Source organism: Eriocheir sinensis, chromosome 50, assembly GCF_024679095.1.
Source record: "Eriocheir sinensis breed Jianghai 21 chromosome 50, ASM2467909v1, whole genome shotgun sequence".
Classification (NCBI taxonomy): domain Eukaryota; kingdom Metazoa; phylum Arthropoda; class Malacostraca; order Decapoda; family Varunidae; genus Eriocheir; species Eriocheir sinensis.
In genome coordinates, this window is record NC_066558.1 from 8,882,900 (window position 1) to 8,903,013 (window position 20,114).

Sequence of the window (20,114 nt, forward strand, 5' to 3'; positions counted from 1 at the left end):
CAGCTCACCTGTGCGGAGGAGGCAGGCAAGAACTGTACACCGCCCTCATCATCTTCTGGGGCGGTGGAGGAGGAGGAGAGTGAGGAGGAGGCGATGGAGGCAAAGAAGGTGGTTAAGGGGGATGATAAGGAAGATGAAGAAGAAGAGGAAGAGGACGTAGATTCATAGCTATCATTTCTTGAGTCAGTTGGCAGAGTAGAATTATCCGAAACCTCCTCCTCTTTCTCCTCCAGATCCTTCTCCCTTTCTTCCCCCTCCTTTTTCATTGCGCTGGATATAAGGTTGGCGAGGTTGGAGGGTGTTTTAAAGAGAGAGAGAACGCTGAATGGGCTCCCAGGAGGACTTTCCTCCGTCCCTGTGGCTCTGTAACCATCTGTCATTTCGTCGTTTCCTTTACAGAAGGTGAACACCACGGCCACGGTAACCATCCCTGGAAAAGCGATAAAAAGGTTACGTTAGGGAGACTTGATTTACAGTGGGAAGGGAGGAGACTGGTTTGGGTCGGTCATGATGCTCGGCTTTGTGAGTTGGATGATGGGAAAGGACGTAATGGAAATCTATGGTAAAAGAAAGGTGAAGGAGAGTGATGCAACTGTAATGTAGTGAACACAGACTGAAAAGCGAGGTATTAAGTGAAGATAAAGTTTGGGTAGGGATGGGTTTAGGATGAACGGTGAGAGGAAGCTGCTACGAAAACTACAACAGCTTAAAGATTGGAAATGGTAGTTTATTATGATGGGAAAGAGACATCGTGGCAATGGGAATACAGAAGTTTATGATTGTAATGTTGGTAGATTGTGAGTCATGAAACAAGGATTAAAGGTGAATGTTATAAATAATATCATAGTAAGGGTGTTGTGTGTGTGTATGTGTGTGTGTGTGTCTGTGTGTGTGTGTGTGTGTGTGTGTGTGTGTGTGTGTGTGTGTGTGTGTGTGTGTGTGTGTAATCAATCAATCAACCAATGGGGGCATACGACGGGGGGCGCGTCGCCTCGCCCACCCTACGACGCCAAGTCCGCGGGTCCCTCCGGGAGAGTCTCCATGCAGGTCTCCTTTAAATCCTGAGTACCTCCTGGCAGGATCTATCGACTTGCTCAGTCCACGAACTCCGTGGGCGTCCCCTTGACCTCCTCCACTCAATATTGTCTCTTGCAGAGACAACCCGATGAGCAGGATTAGCTTCTGGGTAACGTGCCACGTGCCCGGACTATACAGGCAATATATGTCGAATTAGTCTCATGGAGTATTCACCGGTTTGACACAAAGTCAATCCAGTGATATCCCATGATTCTGCGTAGACATTTATTACCAGAGGCATCAATCCGCCTTTCCAAGTCCCCATTTAGTGTCCGTGTCTCACAGCCATAAAGTAAGACAGGGAGCACAAGGGTCATGAAGATCCGGATCTTTGTCCTTCTGCACAGGTACCGACAACGCCATATACTCGTACTGAGCGAGTCCATAACATCGTGGGCCAAACCAGTCCGCCGTAAGACTTCCTGGCGATACTCACCGTTGTTATGAACTATATATATATATATATATATATATATATATATATATATATATATATATATATATATATATATATATATATATATATATATATATATATATATATATATATATATATATATATATATATATATATATATATATATATATATATATATATATATATATATATATATATATATATATATATATATATATATATATATATATATATATATATATATATATATATATATGGCCGAGTGGCTTTAAAACTACACTGAAGACCACAAGACAACCCCCACATCAACAGACTCGAAGAGGAGGACTCAAGAAGAAGCCGTCCAAGTCAGGGGGCAGCAGGAACGGCAGGCAGCATATATGCGCCAAGATGGCGCACACTACGCCTGCGGCCTGGGCTGGAATACCGACCATCAGGCCCCACCTGAAAGAAGCCTCGGTCGACCACCAGGCCCCCCCAAGAGATTGACCGGCAAGCAAGGCAAAAAAAAAAAAAAAAAAACAAAAAGGAATCTATGTGTGTGAAATTTTCCGAGATCTCAATGTCCTCGCCACACGCTTGAACAGATTATTTCATCTAGCAAGCCTCCAAACACCTGTACCTTGGTCTTGGCTCAAGGGCTTTGGCTCCTCGTGTAGTGCTTCCACAGCAATCAATAAAATCTCCAGCGGCTCCCCCAGGATTACTGCATCATCGGCAAAAACAAGGTCAGTGACCCTGGTATGGCCAATGAATGCTCCACTATGACTTTGGTCCACAAATCTGGCCAGTACCCAGTTCATGCAGGTGATGAAAAGGGATTGGGCAAGGACACAGCCCTGCCTTCCTCTTGTATTCACGGGAAAGAAGTTGGACAAGCCTCTCCAACACACTTCACAGCACTCTCGGTCCCAGAATATAGGTCAGTCAGCAAACCAATAGCCCTTGCAGAAATCCCACGGAGTCGCAGGAGATCCCAGAGTGCCTCGCAATGCACTGAGTCAAACGCCTTCTTGAGATCGACATAGGCTGCAAGCATCCTCTGTCGAAACTCACGTCGACGCTCCATCAGTATGAGAAGCGCTAGGATACGGTTAGTTGTCGACTTGCCAGGCGTGAACCCAGACTGTTATTATTATTTTTATAGGCCAATAATGGCAGCCTCTCTGGAGAGTTCGTGGAATTATATACTCAATATGAGTCTCAGAGGGGGGAACATTTTCCTTAGGAAAGAGCAAGTCACCTTAGTAAAAACTATTGACTCTATTCTTAAAAAAAATGCAAGCTTTCACCTTTAACAACACCATTTAGAAGTTGGTTCCACAATATAGTTATACATGGAACAAAGCTTCTAGAAAATTGGGAAGCATTAAAACTTACAGCTGAAAATGCTAAATCATTGAGATTTGAAGCAAACCTAGTGAAACGGGACTGAAGAAAAGGTGGAGGAAGTTTAGAATGTAAAGGATGGTTATGATTATTAAAGGTCTAATACAACAAAGTAAGAGAGCCATCAATGCGGCGATGTTCAAGATTAATATCTAGGTTAGGCAGCAAAAACTTGATTTGATCAAACGCTCGGTCCAAGGGCTTCATATGGGAGTCTGCAGCAGAAGAAATCATGGGAGCAGTACTCAGAATGTGGCAATGAATATGAATAAAAAAAAAAATTAGTACAACGCTGTCGTCAGAAAATAATTTTTGCACTTGCGAAGAAGACCAATTTTCTGAGAGATTGACGGAGCAACAAACCGCAAGAGAGACTCTAATGTTACTTTAGAGTCTAACGTCACCCCCAATAGTTTTAAAGACTTACAATTCTTAATTACAGGATTTTTAAAAAAACAATATCAGGGTGGGTAGGAAGAAGAGACCTGGATCTGCTAATAATGACATCCTGGGATTTCAAAGGATTCAACTTCATTCCCCACTGAGTACACCAAGAATGAACTCTGGAGACATCCTCTTCCAAAACATTGGCTGCTGGTACTCTGTGTTGGGGGGAGGAGATGGTAGTATAAAGTCATGCCAACATTTTAGAGGATATGCCACCCCACATATCACTTGTAAATAAAATAAACAACAAAGGCCCCAAGACACTGCTTTGAGGAACACCGGACTTCACCGAGGTAAAATTTATAAAAGAACCATCAACAATAACGCGTTGTTTCCTGTCAGTTAAAAGACTCAGAGATCACATCCAGGACATGCCCTACTACACTAGATTTTTATAGTTTAAACAACAATGCCTTGTTATTCACGATATCAAAGGATGAACTAAAATCCAAACAAATAAGCCGAAATTCATGTCCACAATTGAGAGAAGATTGAAGGTCATGTATCAACACCAAAAGAGCATCACAAGTTCCCAAACCATTCTTAAAACCAAACTGGTTAGGTGGTAGATGATTAAAGTCATTGAAATATTTAGTGAGTCGCTTCCCCAACAAACGCTCAAATATTTTTGACAGAAGAGGAGTAATAAAGATGGGTCTGTATTCCTCTAGTAATACTGAAGGAGATTTCTTTAGGATAGGAGTAACATTAGCAATACTCCGAGAGATAGGAAAGCGACTTTGCCGAATTAGACATCTGAAAATGACGGGCAGTTTGGGAGCTAGAAATATACTAATAATTTTGAAAAATAGCGGGAAAAATCCAAGAGGATCAGTACCTTCAAATGAATCTAAATCATTTAGAAGCTTTTCAGGTCTCTGTAGATTCAGCAGCTGGCTGCGAATTCGCCTCAGCAATAGTTGGGCAAGCACCTTGCCTGGCACAATATGCAGTGTAATACCACAGTAGTTGTTGCAGTCTTGGTGGTCCCCTTTCCCTTTCCAGATGGGGACGATCAGCCCCCTCTTCCATTCAGGAGGAATGGTACCAGATTGCCTTACAGCAGTCAAGACCGCATGCAGCCCGCGGATCAATGCCTCGCCTCCAGCTTTGAGCAGCTCTGCACTGATGTTACAGGTGCCAGGTGCCTTCCCACCCCTCAGCTTTGCCACAGCCTCTCTGACCTCAACCAGAGAGGGTGGGCTTTCGTCGATGGGTGGAACAGCATCCGCCATCCGTCTCATGGGGAGGCGGTGGCTGAGTGGATAGCGTGACGGTGCCACGTAAAGGACGACGTGGGTTCGCGCCCCGCCCTGTGACACCAAGCTGGGATTTTTGAGTCGCCGCCGAGTGGTCTAAGACTACCCCCATGCTGTCCAGAAGATCACCTATCAACCCAGACTCTAAAGTCTAGGATAAAAGATGAGCTCCGGGGTACAGCATGAGCCAATGCGAGATGGCGCCACTACAAACCCTTGCCTGCTCTTGGAGTGTCCGCCATGTACAGCTAATTAAAGTGCTCAGCCCAACGATCCCTCTGCCCATCCATGACCGACACGAGGCAGTCATCAGCCGTTCGGATAGCTCTCACCTGAGAGGGAAACTTAGAGCGGAGCTTGTTCAGGGCTCGGTAAGCAGGTCAGAGATCATTCAAATTTCAATGGCCCTCAACTTCCCCAGCGAGACCCCTGACATACCTCTCCTTGTCTCTCCTCAGGAGAGCCCGAGTCCTACGCGACAAAGACCTATATTTGTCCCGGTTCCCAGCAAGTCTGGCAGCGCGACTCTCGTCAATATTCTCCAGCGTCTCCGCTGAGGCAAAGCCACTCCTAGATCTCGGGCGCTCAACAGTGCACTCCTTAGCGGTTTGAAGAGTCTCACGTTTGAAGGTATCCCACAGTTCTACAGGGTCCTCCAGGGTACTAAGCACAATGAACCGATTTGAGACTGTCACTGCATACTATTGAGTATGTGTCAGGCCCTTCAGCCTCTCGAGATGAAATACAGTATTGTTGCACCTCGAGATTCTTCTTGACTTGACATGAAGCATGAATGTTGCAACAACAAGCCTATGGTCAGTTGCAAAGACCTCAGCACTCCGGTAAACCCTGCAGTTTTAAAGTATCCTCCAACGAGTACTTAGGAGGATGTGGTCAATCTCCTTAGCTACCCCTCCGACATCGCTATACCAAGTCCAGCGGTGCAGCTCTAGTCTCTGGTACCAGGAACCCGCAATTCTCAACTTCCTTTTTTTTTTTTTTTTTACAACAAGAGAGCCGGCTCAAGGGCAACAAAAACAGTGTATAAAAAAAAACCCGCTGCTTGCCGCTCCCACAACAGAAGACAGTAGAGTGGCCAAAAGAGAGGTTAATTTCGGGTGAAGAAGTGTCTTGATACACTTCTTGAAAGAGGAGAAGTCATAGGCAGGAGGAAATACAGACAAGGGAAGGCTGTTCCAGAATTTACCAGCGTGAGGGATGAAAAAGTGAAGATGCTGGTTAACTCTTGCATAAGGGGTTTGGACAGTATAGGAATGAACAAGGGTAGAAAGTCGTGAGCAGCGGGGCTGCGGGAGGGGGGGAGGCATGCAGTTAGCAAGTTCAGAAGAGCAGTCAGCGTGAAAATATCGATAGATGATAGAGAGAGAGGCAACATGGCGGGGGAATTTAAGAGGTGGAAGACTATCAGTAAGAGGAGGAGAGCTAATGAGACGAAGAGCCTTAGACTCCACTCTGTTCAAAAGTGCTGTGTGAGTGGAGCCCCCCCACACATGAGATGCATACTCCATACGAGGGCGGACAAGGCCCCTGTAAATGGATAGCAACTGTGCGGGGGAGAAGAACTGGCGAAGACGATACAGAACGCCCAACCTTGAGGAGGCTGATTTAGTGCGAGAGATGTGAAGTTTCCAGTTGAGATTTTGAGGTAAGGATAGGTAGACCAAGGATATTTAGTGTTGAAGAAGGTGACAGCTGAGTGTTATCGAAGAATAGGGGATAGGTGTTTGGAAGATTATGTCGAGTTGATAGGTGGAGAAATTTTATTTTTGAAGCATTAAAGGATACAAGGTTCCTTTTACCCCAATCGGAAATAATAGTAAGGTCTGAGGTTAAGCGTTCTGCAACCTCCAGTCTTGAGTCATGTAATTCCTGTTGCGAGGGCCTTGTGTTGAAAAAAGTTGTATAATGCAGAGTGGAGTCGTCAACGTATGAGTGGATAGGACAGTTTGTTATGGAAAGAAGATCATTGATGAATAACAGGAAGAGAGTGGGTGATAGGACAGAGCCCTGTGGAACACCACTGTTGATAGGTTTAGGGGAAGAACAGTGACCGTCTACCACCGCAGAGATAGAACGGCCGGAAAGGAAGCTGAAGATAAAGGAACAGAGAGAAGGATAGAAACCGTAAGAGGGCAGTTTAGAAAGCAAAGACTTGTGCCAGACTCTATCGAAAGCTTCGAGATGTCTAGCGCAACTGCGAAAGTTTCACCGAAACGGCTAAGAGAGGATGACCAAGAGTCAGTTAAGAGAGCAAGAAGATCGCCAGTAGAACGCCCCTTGCGGAACCCATACTGGCGATCAGATAGAAGGTCAGAAGTGGAAAGGTGCTTTTGAATCTTCCGGTTAAGGATTGATTCAAAAGCTTTAGATAGACAGGAAAGTAAAGCTATAGGGCGGTAGTTTGAAGGATTGGAGCGGTCACCCTTCTTAGGCACAGACTGTGCGAAGGCGAACTTCCAGCAGGAAGGAAAGGTAGATGTTGACAGGCAAAGGCGAAAGAGTTTGACCAGGCAGGGTGTCAGCACAGAGGCACAGTTCTCCTGGATCTTGCAAAATTGAGGAGGAGAGAGCGGTTGATGTTCCTGGTACCAGAGTCATGGGGATCAACACACAGCTCGTACCCAACCCTGTCCGTGCTAGTAGTAGCACTGAAGTCGTCCAAGACAATGAGTTTGTCCCGGGGAGGGCACTGGTTTAATACGGAGTCGAGTTTGGGGTAGAATATCTCCTCCTCCGTTTGACACATCTCGGTAAGAGCGTACATTGCATCAAGAGACATGAAGCCCAGCGTGTGCTTCAGCCTCACTCGCATAATATGCTTATCAACCGGAACAACCTAAACCACAAATGGCAGCAGTTGGCTGGAGATACTCATAGCTACCCCCTTGAGATGGAAGTCATTGCTCATGCCGGACCAGTAGAAGGTGGACCCCCCTTACTGATCTCGCCACTGTCAGGCTTCCTCGTCTCAGAGAGTGCCACTATGTCCACCCTCAGCTTTCTGAGCCCATTTGATAGGTAGGGCAGTCGAGATTCCATTTATTTTAGACATTTCAAATGTAATCAAAATTAGTCTCACGACATTTGTCTCAAAATCACTATAACGCTCTTAAAGATGTAACTCAAAATATTTACAATTCATTTCCTATTTCTTCCGTTAAAATGAATCACAAAAAACTATATAGGTAGTTGAAATTTTTATGTGCCTATACTATGTTTACCCGAAGAATTACTTTTTGTTCTGCTCTACAGGTTTCATCATGTCACTCCCGTTACCTGCGTCCCTTTGGACAACACGAACAGGTGGAATACCTTACCTGTCTCCTTCCTCATTCTTTTTTTCTTCTTTTCTTCACTTTTTTTCGAGAGAGGGACTTGTTTTTATCACCCAGCTTAATATTTCAAGTTCATACTGTATTTCGTGTGTTATGTTAATATATTAATCTAGATAATATTTATGCTGTTTCATTGTCATTATTCTTCATACCAGAAAAAAATGGATATCAGTGCAGGCTTTAGTAATGCTACACAAATAAATATGCTAGAGCAAATTTTAATGTAATATGCCATAGAATGGATATGAGTAAATATTCACATGTTCATTGTTCACACACACACACACACACACACACACACACACACACACACACACACACACACACACACACACACACACACACACACACACAAACACAAACACAAACACACACACACACACACACACACACACACACACCTGTTGTAGTGAATTAAGCACTCGGCGGCCACCTGGCAAGCTGATGTTCGCTGCTAGCTCAGACCAAAAAGTTGTTTTTGTTGTTATTAATGCTGACAGAAGTTACTATTTCCCCTTGGCCAAGGAAAAGAGGGGGAAGACGAAGACCAGTCTACACCAGTTTGTCATTGAATTTGTAGCTCCAACCCCAAAACGAAAAAGGACCTGGCTGTCGATTACAAGTCCAGCATATGACCAGACCTAGAGTGAATACCTCTCTCTCTCTCTCTCTCTCTCTCTCTCCACACACACACACACATACACACACACACACACACACACACACAATTACGAATCCAACACGTGATCAGGCCGTGATGAATTACACACACACACACACACACACACACACCCCACACATAGGCAAACAGCTTTTCTTCATCGCTTCATTCCCGTCTGGTGATTGGCACGTGTGTGCGTATATGCGCGTGACTGGCCGTGTAAGTTGTAGGGCTGAGGAAGGGGACCTGTGACTTTTTTTTTTTTTTATTTCGAACGGTTAACACAACTGTAAGTCAGCGGGAGGGGGAGGGAAGTGTACACATTACTCTCTTTCTTATGCCAATTCTTCTTCCGTTCTTCCTACTCGCGTTGCCGTCGTCGTTGTCACCGTCCTCCTCTCTCTCTCTTCTTATTCATTCAACAATGATTGCGTCAACCGTAGAAGAGAATGTGTCGCCCTTAACGTCAAAAGCTATTTGCAACCCACTGATAAAACACCAAGAGGCAATAATGTTAAACATATAATTATGCTTGCGAGTAAATACAGAAAAAAATAAGCCAAATATATTCGCCACCCACAAGCCTCCGGGTCAATCACTCGATGATGATATTGAAATGTACAGCGTTTTACGATAATCGCTTAATAACAGCCATTCTCCCCCGCGCAGTTGCTATCCATATACAGGGGCCTTGGCCGCCCTCGTATGGAATATGCATCTCACGTGTGGGGAGGCTCCACTCATACAGCTCTTCTGGACAGAGTGGAGTCTAAGGCTCTTCGTCTCATCAGCTCTCCTCCTCCTACTGATAGTCTTCTACCTCTTAAATTCCGCCGCGATGTTGCCTCTCTTTCTATCTTCTATCGATATTTCCACGCTGACTGCTCTTCTGAACTTGCTAACTGCATGCCTCCCCCCCTCCCGCGGCCCCGCTGCACACGACTTTCTACTCATGCTCATCCCTATACTGTCCAAACCCCTTATGCAAGAGTTAACCAGCAGGTGTCTTGATAACTCCTCGAACCTCTTTCTTCTCAATTTCTGCAACATTCGCGGTCTTCGCTCTAATTTTCATTCTGTGGAACATCATCTCTCCTCCTCTAAACCTCACCTTCTCTTCCTTACCGAAACACAGGTTTCTGAGGCTACTGACAGCAATCTCTACTCTGTTCCCTCCTACTATCTCTATCCTAAATTTCAATCCAAAGCTGGATGTTGCGCCTACGTGCGCAACGACATCACTTGCTCTCGTGCCCACGACCTTGACTCTTCTGAATTTTCCACCATCTGGTTAAGACTTCACTGTCATTCTATTACTAAATACATCTGTGCTGTTTATCTCTCACCTAACTCTACCAACTATGTAAAATTCTTTGACTATTTGAATTCTAAAGTGGAGCACATCTTGACCCTCTCCTTCGCTGAAATCTCCATCCTAGGAGATTTCAATGTTCACCACCAGCTTTGGCTTTCATCCTCTTTCACTGACCATCCTGGTGAACAAGCCTACAACTTTGCTATCCTCAACGACCTAGAGCAGTTGGTCCAGCACCCTACACGTATTCCTGACCGTCTTGGAGATCGGCCCAACATTCTAGACCTCTTCCTTACCTCAAACCCTTCTGCTTATTCTGTCAAACTGTTCTCTCCGTTGGGCTCCTCCGATCACAATCTTATTTCTGCATCCTGTCCTATCGCTCCTGTACATCCTCTGGACCCACCGAAGAGGCGATGCTTCTGGCATTTTGCTTCAGCTCGGTGGGACGACCTGAGGATGTACTTTTCCGATTCCGTGGAATGATTATTGCTTCCAGGATAGAGACCCTCTGTGTGCTCAGCGCATCACAGAGGTGATTGTCTCTGGAATGGAGGCATACATTCCTCGTTCTTTCTCTACTCCTCACGCTAAAAGCCTTGGTTTAATCACGCTTGTTCTCGTGCTGTCAATGATAGAGGTAGCTCACAAAAGATACCAGAGCCTTCAAACTAATGCTAATTATGAACTTTACATTTCTGCCTGAAATCGTGCCAAATCTATTCTCCGACTAACCAAAAATTCTTTCATTAATAGAAAATGTCAAAACCTTGCTTTCTCTAACTCTTCCCGTGACTTCTGGCATCTAGCCAAAACATCTCCTCCAACTTCACTTCTTCATCTTTCCCTCCACTCCTCAGTCCTGACGGCAACACTGCCGTCTCATCTATCTCTAAGGCTGAACTCTTCTCTCAAACTTTTCTAAAACTCCACTCTGGACGATTCTGGGCATATTTCTCCTACTCATCCCCCCTCTGACTCCTTTATGCCTGTTATAAAGATTCTTCAAAATGATGTTTTCTATGCCCTCTCTGGCCTCAATCCTCAGAAGGCTTATGGACCTGATGGAGTGCCTCCTATTGTCCTTAAAAACTGTGCCTCCGTGCTGTCACCCTGCCTGGTCAAACTCTTTCGCCTCTGCCTGTCAACATCTACCTTTCCTTCTTGCTGGAAGTATGCCTTCACACAGCCTGTACCTAAGAAGGGTGACCGCTCCAATCCCTCAAACTACCGTCCTATTGCTTTACTTTCTTGTCTATCTAAAGCTTTTGAATCAATCCTTAACCGTAAGATTCAAAAGCACCTTTCCACTTCTGACCTTCTATCTGATCGCCAGTATGGGTTCCGCAAGGGGCGTTCTACTGGTGATCTCCTAGCCTTCTTAACTGACTCTTGGTCATCCTCTCTTAGCCGTTTCGGTGAAACTTTTGCTATTGCGCTGGACATATCAAAAGCTTTTGATAGGGTCTGGCACAAATCTTTGCTTTCTAAACTACCCTCCTACGGTTTCTATCCTTCTCTCTGTACCTTTATCTCCAGTTTCCTTTCTGACCGTTCTATTTCTGCCGTGGTAGACGGTCACTGTTCTTCCCCTAAATCTATTAACAGTGGTGTCCCACAGGGTTCTGTCCTATCTCCCACTCTTTTCTGTTGTTCATTGATGATCTTCTTTCCAAAACGAACTGTCCTATCCATTCCTACGCCGATGATTCCACTCTGCATTATTCAACTTCTTTTAATAGAAGACCCACCCTTCAGGAACTTAACGACTCAAGGCTGGAGGCTGCAGAACGCTTAGCCTCAGACCTTACTATTATTTCTGATTGGGGCAAGAAGAACCTGGTGTCCTTCAACGCCTCAAAAACACAGTTTCTCCACCTATCCACTCGACACAATCTTCCAAACAACTATCCCCTATTCTTTGACAACACCCAGCTATCACCTTCCTCATCACTAAACATCCTCGGTCTATCCTTAACTCAAAATCTCAACTGGAAACTTCATATCTCATCTCTTACTAAATCAGCTTCCTCGAGGCTGGGCGTTCTGTACTGTCTCCGCCAGTTCTTCTCCCCTGCACAGTTGCTGTCCATATACAGGGGCCTTGTCCGCCCTCGTATGGAGTATGCATCTCATGTGTGGGGGGGCTCCACTCACACAGCTCTTCTGGACAGAGTGGAGGCAAAGGCTCTTCGTCTCATCAGCTCTCCTCCTCATACTGATAGTCTTCTACCTCTTAAATTCCGCCGCAATGTTGCCTCTCTTTCTATCTTCTATCGATATTTCCACGCTGACTGCTCTTCTGAACTTGCTAACTGCATGCCTCCCCCCCTCCCGCGGCCCCGCTGCACTCGACTTTCTACTCATGCTCATCCCTATACTGTCCAAACCCCTTATGCAAGAGTTAACCAGCATCTTCACTCTTTCATCCCTCACGCTGGTAAACTCTGGAACAATCTTCCTTCATCTGTATTTCCTCCTGCCTACGACTTGAACTCTTTCAAGAGGAGGGTATCAGGACACCTCTCCTCCCGAAACTGACATATCTTTCGGCCACCTCTTTGGATTCTTTTTAGGAGCAGCGAGTAGCGGGCTTTTTTTTTTATTTATGTTTACTTTTTTGTGCCCTTGAGCTGTCTCCTTTGCTGTAAAAAAAAAAAAAAAAAAAAAAAAAAATCTTCACTCTTTCATCCCTCACGCTGGTAAACTCTGGAACAATCTTCCTTCATCTGTATTTCCTCCTGCCTACGACTTGAATTCCTTCAAAAGGAGGGTATCAGGACACCTCTCCTCCCGAAATTGACCTTTCTTTCGGCCACCTCTTATGATTCTTTTTTGGGAGCAGCGAGTAGCTGGCTTTTTTTTTATTATTCTTTTCTTTTTTTGTGCCCTTGAGCTGCCTCCTTTGTTGTAAAAAAAAAATAATAATAATAAAAAATCATTGAAATTACTAGACTTTCTTTTATATTAACTGGACGTCACTCTCTGGTTGAGAAAGTGAGTCGCATAGAACGCTTGAATTTTTGGCGAATAATTCCCTAAGTCAAATGGTTATTGAACCAGCTCGACAAAATAATATTCTAGATCATGCAATAATGATCCAAGATAATCTATAGAGTCAGTAGTTTTACGATAGAAGGGCACCTCGGTTCTTGAGATCACAAATTAGTACCTGTCGACATAAGAAATCATACAAAAGTGGCTGAAAATAAAATAACGGGGCCCATATTTCGTAGAAATCCGACATAAGCTGAGAGAAATGCAATTATCAGATAATTCCAATATAGGGGAAGCCTGGCTTGGCTTTGAAAATTAATTTCTCACTCAGCAAAATACATGATAATAATAATAATAATAATAATGATAATAATAATAATAATAATAATGATAATGATAATAATAATAATATAATAATAATAATAATAATAATAATAATAATAATAATAAAAATAATAATAATAATAATAATAATAATCATGATAATAATAATAATAATAATAATAATAATAATAATAATAATAATATGAAGAAGAAGAAGAAGAAGAAGAGGAAGAAGAAGAAGAAGAAGAAGAAGAAGAAGAAGAAAAAGAAGAAAAAGAAGAAGAAGAAAAAAAAATGATGATGATGATGATGGTGATGGTGAAGAAGAAGGAGGAGGAAAAGGAGAATAAAAAGAAAAAAAAAGAAAAAGAAGAAGAAAAAGAAAAAGAAGAAGAAAGAAGAAGAAAAAGAAAAAGAGTAAGAAGAATACGAATAATAATAATAATAATAAAACAAGAAGAAGAATAGAACAAGGAAAGGAAGGACGGACCCTTACACAAAGCAAACAGTATTGTTGCAGACCACTTTTAGAGGGAAAATCTCATTTTTAGATTCAGAACAAGTTTCACAGCAGCTCGCTGATGTGGTTTATGTTTACAGCGGGCCACATGCTATCACGTAGTCTGACAAGAAATAAAAACATGTCATAACTATTTGGGTCACAATGAATGGTTCTAGCATCTGCTCCTCTTTTGAGGTCTAAAGACGTCCTTTTTAGTCTGGAACATTTTTTGTTTTGTTTTTCAAGAACCATCTGGTGTACACACACACACACACACACACACACACACACACACACACACACACACACACACACGGGTAGCAATGCCAGGGCTAGAGAGGGGATATAAAGTATATAAATTCCCTGCAAGTCCGCTGAGAAGACAGAGTTATCCTAACAAAGTCAGTCTTCTTGGGAGGAAACCATCTCGCTGGTCAGGTTTATGCCAGATGAGCAGTGTGTGTGTTTTGGTATAATAACAGCCCTCCCTTTGTACTGTCTATAGAGATTATTTGAGAGAGATAATGCTACAAGGGCTGAAACAATCGTTCAACTCACTGTCATCAGAGTTTCAGACACCGTTGCTGATGAAGGTATCAATCAACGGCAAAATGAAAGGGCTATATTGTTTTAATAACCGACCGGGCTCAAAAACCAACTCGAAAGGGTAAAAAATCGAATAAATTCGCAAAAAACGACTCTGAAAAGAACTTATTTTTGAGTTCCCAACCTTGAAACCCACTCATTTTTTGAGAATTTCAAAAAACATATTTAACAAATACTTTACCCCTACCAATGTGCTTTCCAATATGATGCATAACATTTCCCTACTCCCAGTAGTTTCGTCGCTAGAGCTCGGAACGTAAACCCTTTTGAGAGTGATTTTGACGAACTCCAGACACTTTGACGTTTTTGTCTAGTGTGGCATTGCTATTGCCTCTAGAAGGCTGTACTTTAGCATGTAGCCTCTCTTGGCAATGTAGTTTGACCAGCTCAAAGGATTATTTGATTGCTCGATTCCACGTTTGTCGTTGAGCCATCACAAAATAGCCTGTTTTTCGGCCCTTTTGCCGCGATTTGGACACGTCCTAGTTTTTTGCTTATAACTTTTTTTATTTATTAAGTGCTTGCCAATTTTTTTCCGATCATTAATTTGTATTAATAGAACTTTCATTTGCCACCAAGCACGCCTTCCTAGCTTCAGTAGCTTTTGCTTGAGCTTGACCAGAAGTGGCGACGAAAATTCGCCGAATCTGACTCATGTCATATATATATATATATATACATGTATATATATATATATATATATATATATATATATATATATATACATATCTACATTCATATATACATATATATTTGGTATCAAAAGAAATCAAATGTATTATTCATAAATGGGAAGAAATAGGGTTGAATACTAAATAAAATGAAAAAAATAACATGTACAATAAGGCTTAATATAGGTTGATTCATATAGTGAAATGATTATATATAGAAAAAGTAGTTTTTTACATAGATATCTTAAAATGCCTTTATTACAAGATAGTTAACATATTGAGGTGGTCATATATGAATTTTTATGCGGATATATTAATTTTTGTGGCGTCAGGAAGGTTTTTCGTCGCGGCGCGTGACATGAGTCAGATTCGGCGAATTTTCGTCGCCACTTCTGGTCAAGCTCAAGCAAAAACTACTGAAGCTAGGAAGGCGTGCTTGGTGGCAAATGAAAGCTCTATTTATACAGATTAATAATCAGATAACAAAATGGAAAGCACTATATAAATAAAAAAAGTTATAAGCAAAAAATCTAGGACGTGTCCAAATCGAGGCAAAAGGACCGAAATACAGGATATTTTGTGACGGCTCGACGACAAACTTGGAATCGAGCTATCAAAAAATCCTTCGAGCTGGTCAAACTACATTGCTAGGAGGGGCTACATGCCAAAGTACAGTCTTCTAGAGGTAATAGCAATGCCACACTAGACAAAAACGGCAAAGTGTCTTAAGTTCGTCAAAATCGCTCTCAAAAGGGTTTACATTTCGAGCTCTAGCGAAGAAACTACTGGAAGTAGGAAAATGTTATGCATCATATTGGAAAGCACATTGGTAGGGCTAAAGTATTTGTTAAATAAGTGTTCTGAAATTCTCAAAAAATGAGTGGGTTTCAAGGTTGGAAACTCAAAAATATTTTTTTTTCAGAGCCGTTTTTTGCGAATTTATTCGATTATTTACCCTTTCGAGTCGGTTTTCCAGCCCGGTCGCTTGTAAAAACTATAGCCCTTTCATTTTGCCGTCGATTGATACCAAAAACATTTCTGTAGCCCCAGAAATAAGGGCTCCACTCACACAGCTCTTCTGGACAGAGTGGAGTCTAAGGCTCTTCGTCTCATCAGCTCTCCTCCTCCTACTGATAGTCTTCTACCTCTTAAATTCCGCCGCGATGTTGCCTCTCTTTCTATCTTCTATCGATATTTCCATGCTGACTGCTCTTCTTAACTTGCTAACTGCATGCCTCCCCCCCTCCCGCGGCCCCGCTGCACACGACTTTCTACTCATGCTCATCCCTATACTGTCCAAACCCCTTATGCAAAAGTTAACCAGCATCTTCACTCTTTCATCTTTCACGCTGGTAAACTCTGGAACAATCTTCCTTCATCTTTATTTCCTCCTGCCTACGACTTGAACGCTTTCAAAAGGAGGGTATCAGGACACCTCTCCTCCCGAAATTGACCTTTCTTTCGGCCACCTCTTTTAATTATTTTTTGGGGAGCAACGAGTAGCGGGCTTTTTTTTATTATTGTTTTCTTTTTTGTGCCCTTGAGCTGCCTCCTTTGTTGTAAAAAAAAAAAAAATCATTGAAATTACTAGACTTTCTTTTATATTAACTGGACGTCACTCTCTGGTTGAGAAAGTGAGTCGCATAGAACGCTTCAATTTTTGGCGAATAATTCCCTAAGTCAAATGGTTATTGAACCAACTCGACAAAATAATATTCTAGATCATGTAATAATGATCCAAGATAATCTATAGAGTCAGTAGTTTTACGATAGAAGGGCATCTCGGTTCTTGAGATCACAAATTAGTACGTGTCGACATAAGAAATCATACAAAAGTGGCTGAAAATAAAATAACGGGGCCCATATTTCGTAGAAATCCGACATAAGCTGAGAGAAATGCAATTATCAGATAATTCCAATCTAGGGGAAGCCTGGCTTGACTTTGAAAATTAATTTCTCACTCAGCAAAATACATGATAATAATAATAATAATAATAATAATAATAATAATAATAATAATAATAATAATAATAATAATAATAATAATAATAATAATAATAATAATAATAATAATAATAATAATAATAATAATAATAATAATAATCATGATAATAATAATAATAATAATAATAATAATAATAATAATAATATGAAGAAGAAGAAGAAGAAGAAGAAGAAGAAGAAGAAGAAGAAGAAGAAAAAGAAGAAGAAAAAAAATGATGATGATGATGATGGTGATGGTGATGGTGATGGTGAAGAAGAAGGAGGAGGAAAAGGAGAATAAAAAGAAAAAAAAAGAAAAAGAAGAAGAAAAAAAATGATGATGATGATGATGGTGATGGTGATGGTGAAGAAGAAGGAGGAGGAAAAGGAGAATAAAAAGAAAAAAAAGAAAAAGAAGAAGAAAAAGAAAAAGAAGAAGAAAGAAGAAGAAAAAGAAAAAGAGTAATAATAATAATAATAATAATAATAATAATAATAATAATAATAATAATAATAATAATAAAACAAGAAGAAGAATAGAAAAAGGAAAGGAAGGACGGACCCTTACACAAAGCAAACAGTATTGTTGCAGACCACTTTTAGAGGGAAAATCTCATTTTTAGATTCAGAACAAGTTTCACAGCAGCTCGCTGATGTGGTTTATGTTTACAGCGGGCCACATGCTATCACGTAGTCTGACAAGAAATAAAAACATGTCATAACTATTTGGGTCACAATGAATGGTTCTAGCATCTGCTCCTCTTTTGAGGTCTAAAGACGTCCTTTTTAGTCTGGAACATTTTTTGTTTTGTTTTTCAAGAACCATCTGGTGTACACACACACACACACACACACACACACACACACACACACACACACACACACACGGGTAGCAATGCCAGGGCTAGAGAGGGGATATAAAGTATATAAATTCCCTGCAAGTCCGCTGAGAAGACAGAGTTATCCTAACAAAGTCAGTCTTCTTGGGAGGAAGCCATCTCGCTGGTCAGGTTTATGCCAGATGAGCAGTGTGTGTGTTTTGCTATAATAACAGCCCTCCCTTTGTACTGTCTATAGAGATTATTTGAGAGAGATAATGCTACAAGGGCTGAAACAATCGTTCAACTCACTGTCATCAGAGTTTCAGACACCGTTGCTGATGAGGGTATCAATCAACGGCAAAATGAAAGGGCTATATTGTTTTAATAACCGACCGGGCTCAAAAACCAACTCGAAAGGGTAAAAAATCGAATAAATTCGCAAAAAACGACTCTGAAAAAAACTTTTTTTTGAGTTCCCAACCTTGAAACCCACTCATTTTTTGAGAATTTCAAAAAACATATTTAACAAATACTTTACCCCTACCAATGTGCTTTCCAATATGATGCATAACATTTCCCTACTCCCAGTAGTTTCGTCGCTAGAGCTCGGAACGTAAACCCTTTTGAGAGCGATTTTGATGAACTCAGACCCTTTGACGTTTTTGTCTAGTGTGGCATTGCTATTGCCTCTAGAAGGCTGTACTTTGGCATGTAGCCCCTCTTGGCAATGTAGTTTGACCAGCTCGAAGGATTATTTGATTGCTCGATTCCACGTTTCTCGTTGAGCCGTCACAAAATAGCCTGTTTTTCGGCCCTTTTGATGCGATTTGGACACGTCCTAGTTTTTTGCTTATAACTTTTTATTTATTTAGTGCTTGCCAATTTTTTTTCCGATCATTAATTTGTATTAATAGAACTTTCATTTGCCACCAAGCACGCCTTCCTAGCTTCAGTAGTTTTTGCTTGAGCTTGACCAGAAGTGGCGACGAAAATTCGCCGAATCTGACTCATGTCACGCGCCGCGACGAAAAACCTTCCTGACGCCACAAAAAATAATATATCTGCATAAAGATTCATATATGAACACTTCAATATGATGACTATCTTGAATTAAAGCCATTTTAAGATATCTACATAAAAAGCTACTTTTTTTTATATATAATCATTTCACTATATAAATCAACCTATATTAAGCCTTATTATACATGTTATTTTTTTTATTTAGTATTCAACCCTATTTCTTCCCATTTATGAATAATACATTTAATTTGCTTTCTTTTGCTACCAAATATGTAAGTATATATGTATGCATACATATATATACATACATACATATATACATACATATTTGGTATCAAAAGAAAGCAAATTAAATGTATTATTCATAAATGGGAAGAAATAGGGTTGAATACCAAATAAAATAAAAAAATAACATATATGAATTTTTATGCAGATATATTATTTTTTTGTGGCGTCAGGAAGGTTTTTCGTTGTGGCGCGTGAAATGAGTCAGATTCGGCGAATTTTCGTCGTGACTTCTGGTCAAGCTCGAGTAAAAACTACTGAAGCTAGGAAGGCGTGCTTGGTGGGAAATGAAAGCTCTATTAATACAGATTAATAATCAGATAAAAAAATGGAAGGCACTATATAAATAAAAAAGTTATAAGCAAAAAACTAGGACGTGTCCAAATTGCGGCAAAAGGACCGAAATGCAGGCTATATTGTGACGGCTCGACGACAAACTTGGAATCGAGCTATCAAAAAATCCTTCGAGCTGGTCAAACTACATTGCTAAGAGGGGCTTCATGCCAAAGTACAGCCTTCTAGATGTAATAGCAATGCCACACTAGACAAAAACGGGAAAGTGTCTTGAGTTCGTCAAAATCGCTCACAAAAGGGTTTACATTTGAAGCTCTAGAGAAGAAACTACTGGAAGTAGGAAAATGTTATGCATCATATTGGAAAGCACACTGGTAGGGCTAAAGTATTTGTTAAATAAGTTTTTTGAAATTCTCAAAAAATGAGTGGGTTTCAAGGTTGGGAACTCAAAAATAGTTTTTTTTTTAGCCGTTTTTTGCGAATTTATTCGATTATTCACCCTTTCGTGTCGGTTTTCTAGCCCGTTTACTTATTAAAAACTATAGCCCTTTCATTTTGCCGTCGATTCATACCAAAAACATTTCTGTAGCCCCAGAAATAAGGGAGTTATGGCGATTTGCACCAAAGCGGTTGATTTTCCAAAATTCGCGGCTTAATGACAGAGCTGGGGTAAGATTCCGGTCCATAGT

At 41.4% G+C, this 20,114-nt stretch overlaps 1 protein-coding gene across 1 annotated transcript in view; it reads right to left on the reverse strand.

Moving 5' to 3' along the window:
• Positions 1 to 20,114, reverse strand: part of LOC126982379 (uncharacterized) — a 56,942-nt gene that overhangs the window by 35,591 nt on the left and 1,237 nt on the right. The window contains exon 2 of the mRNA XM_050834397.1: positions 9 to 430. Within this exon, the coding sequence (XP_050690354.1) occupies positions 9 to 430 (422 nt within the window). The remainder of the gene's footprint in view (positions 1 to 8; positions 431 to 20,114) is intronic.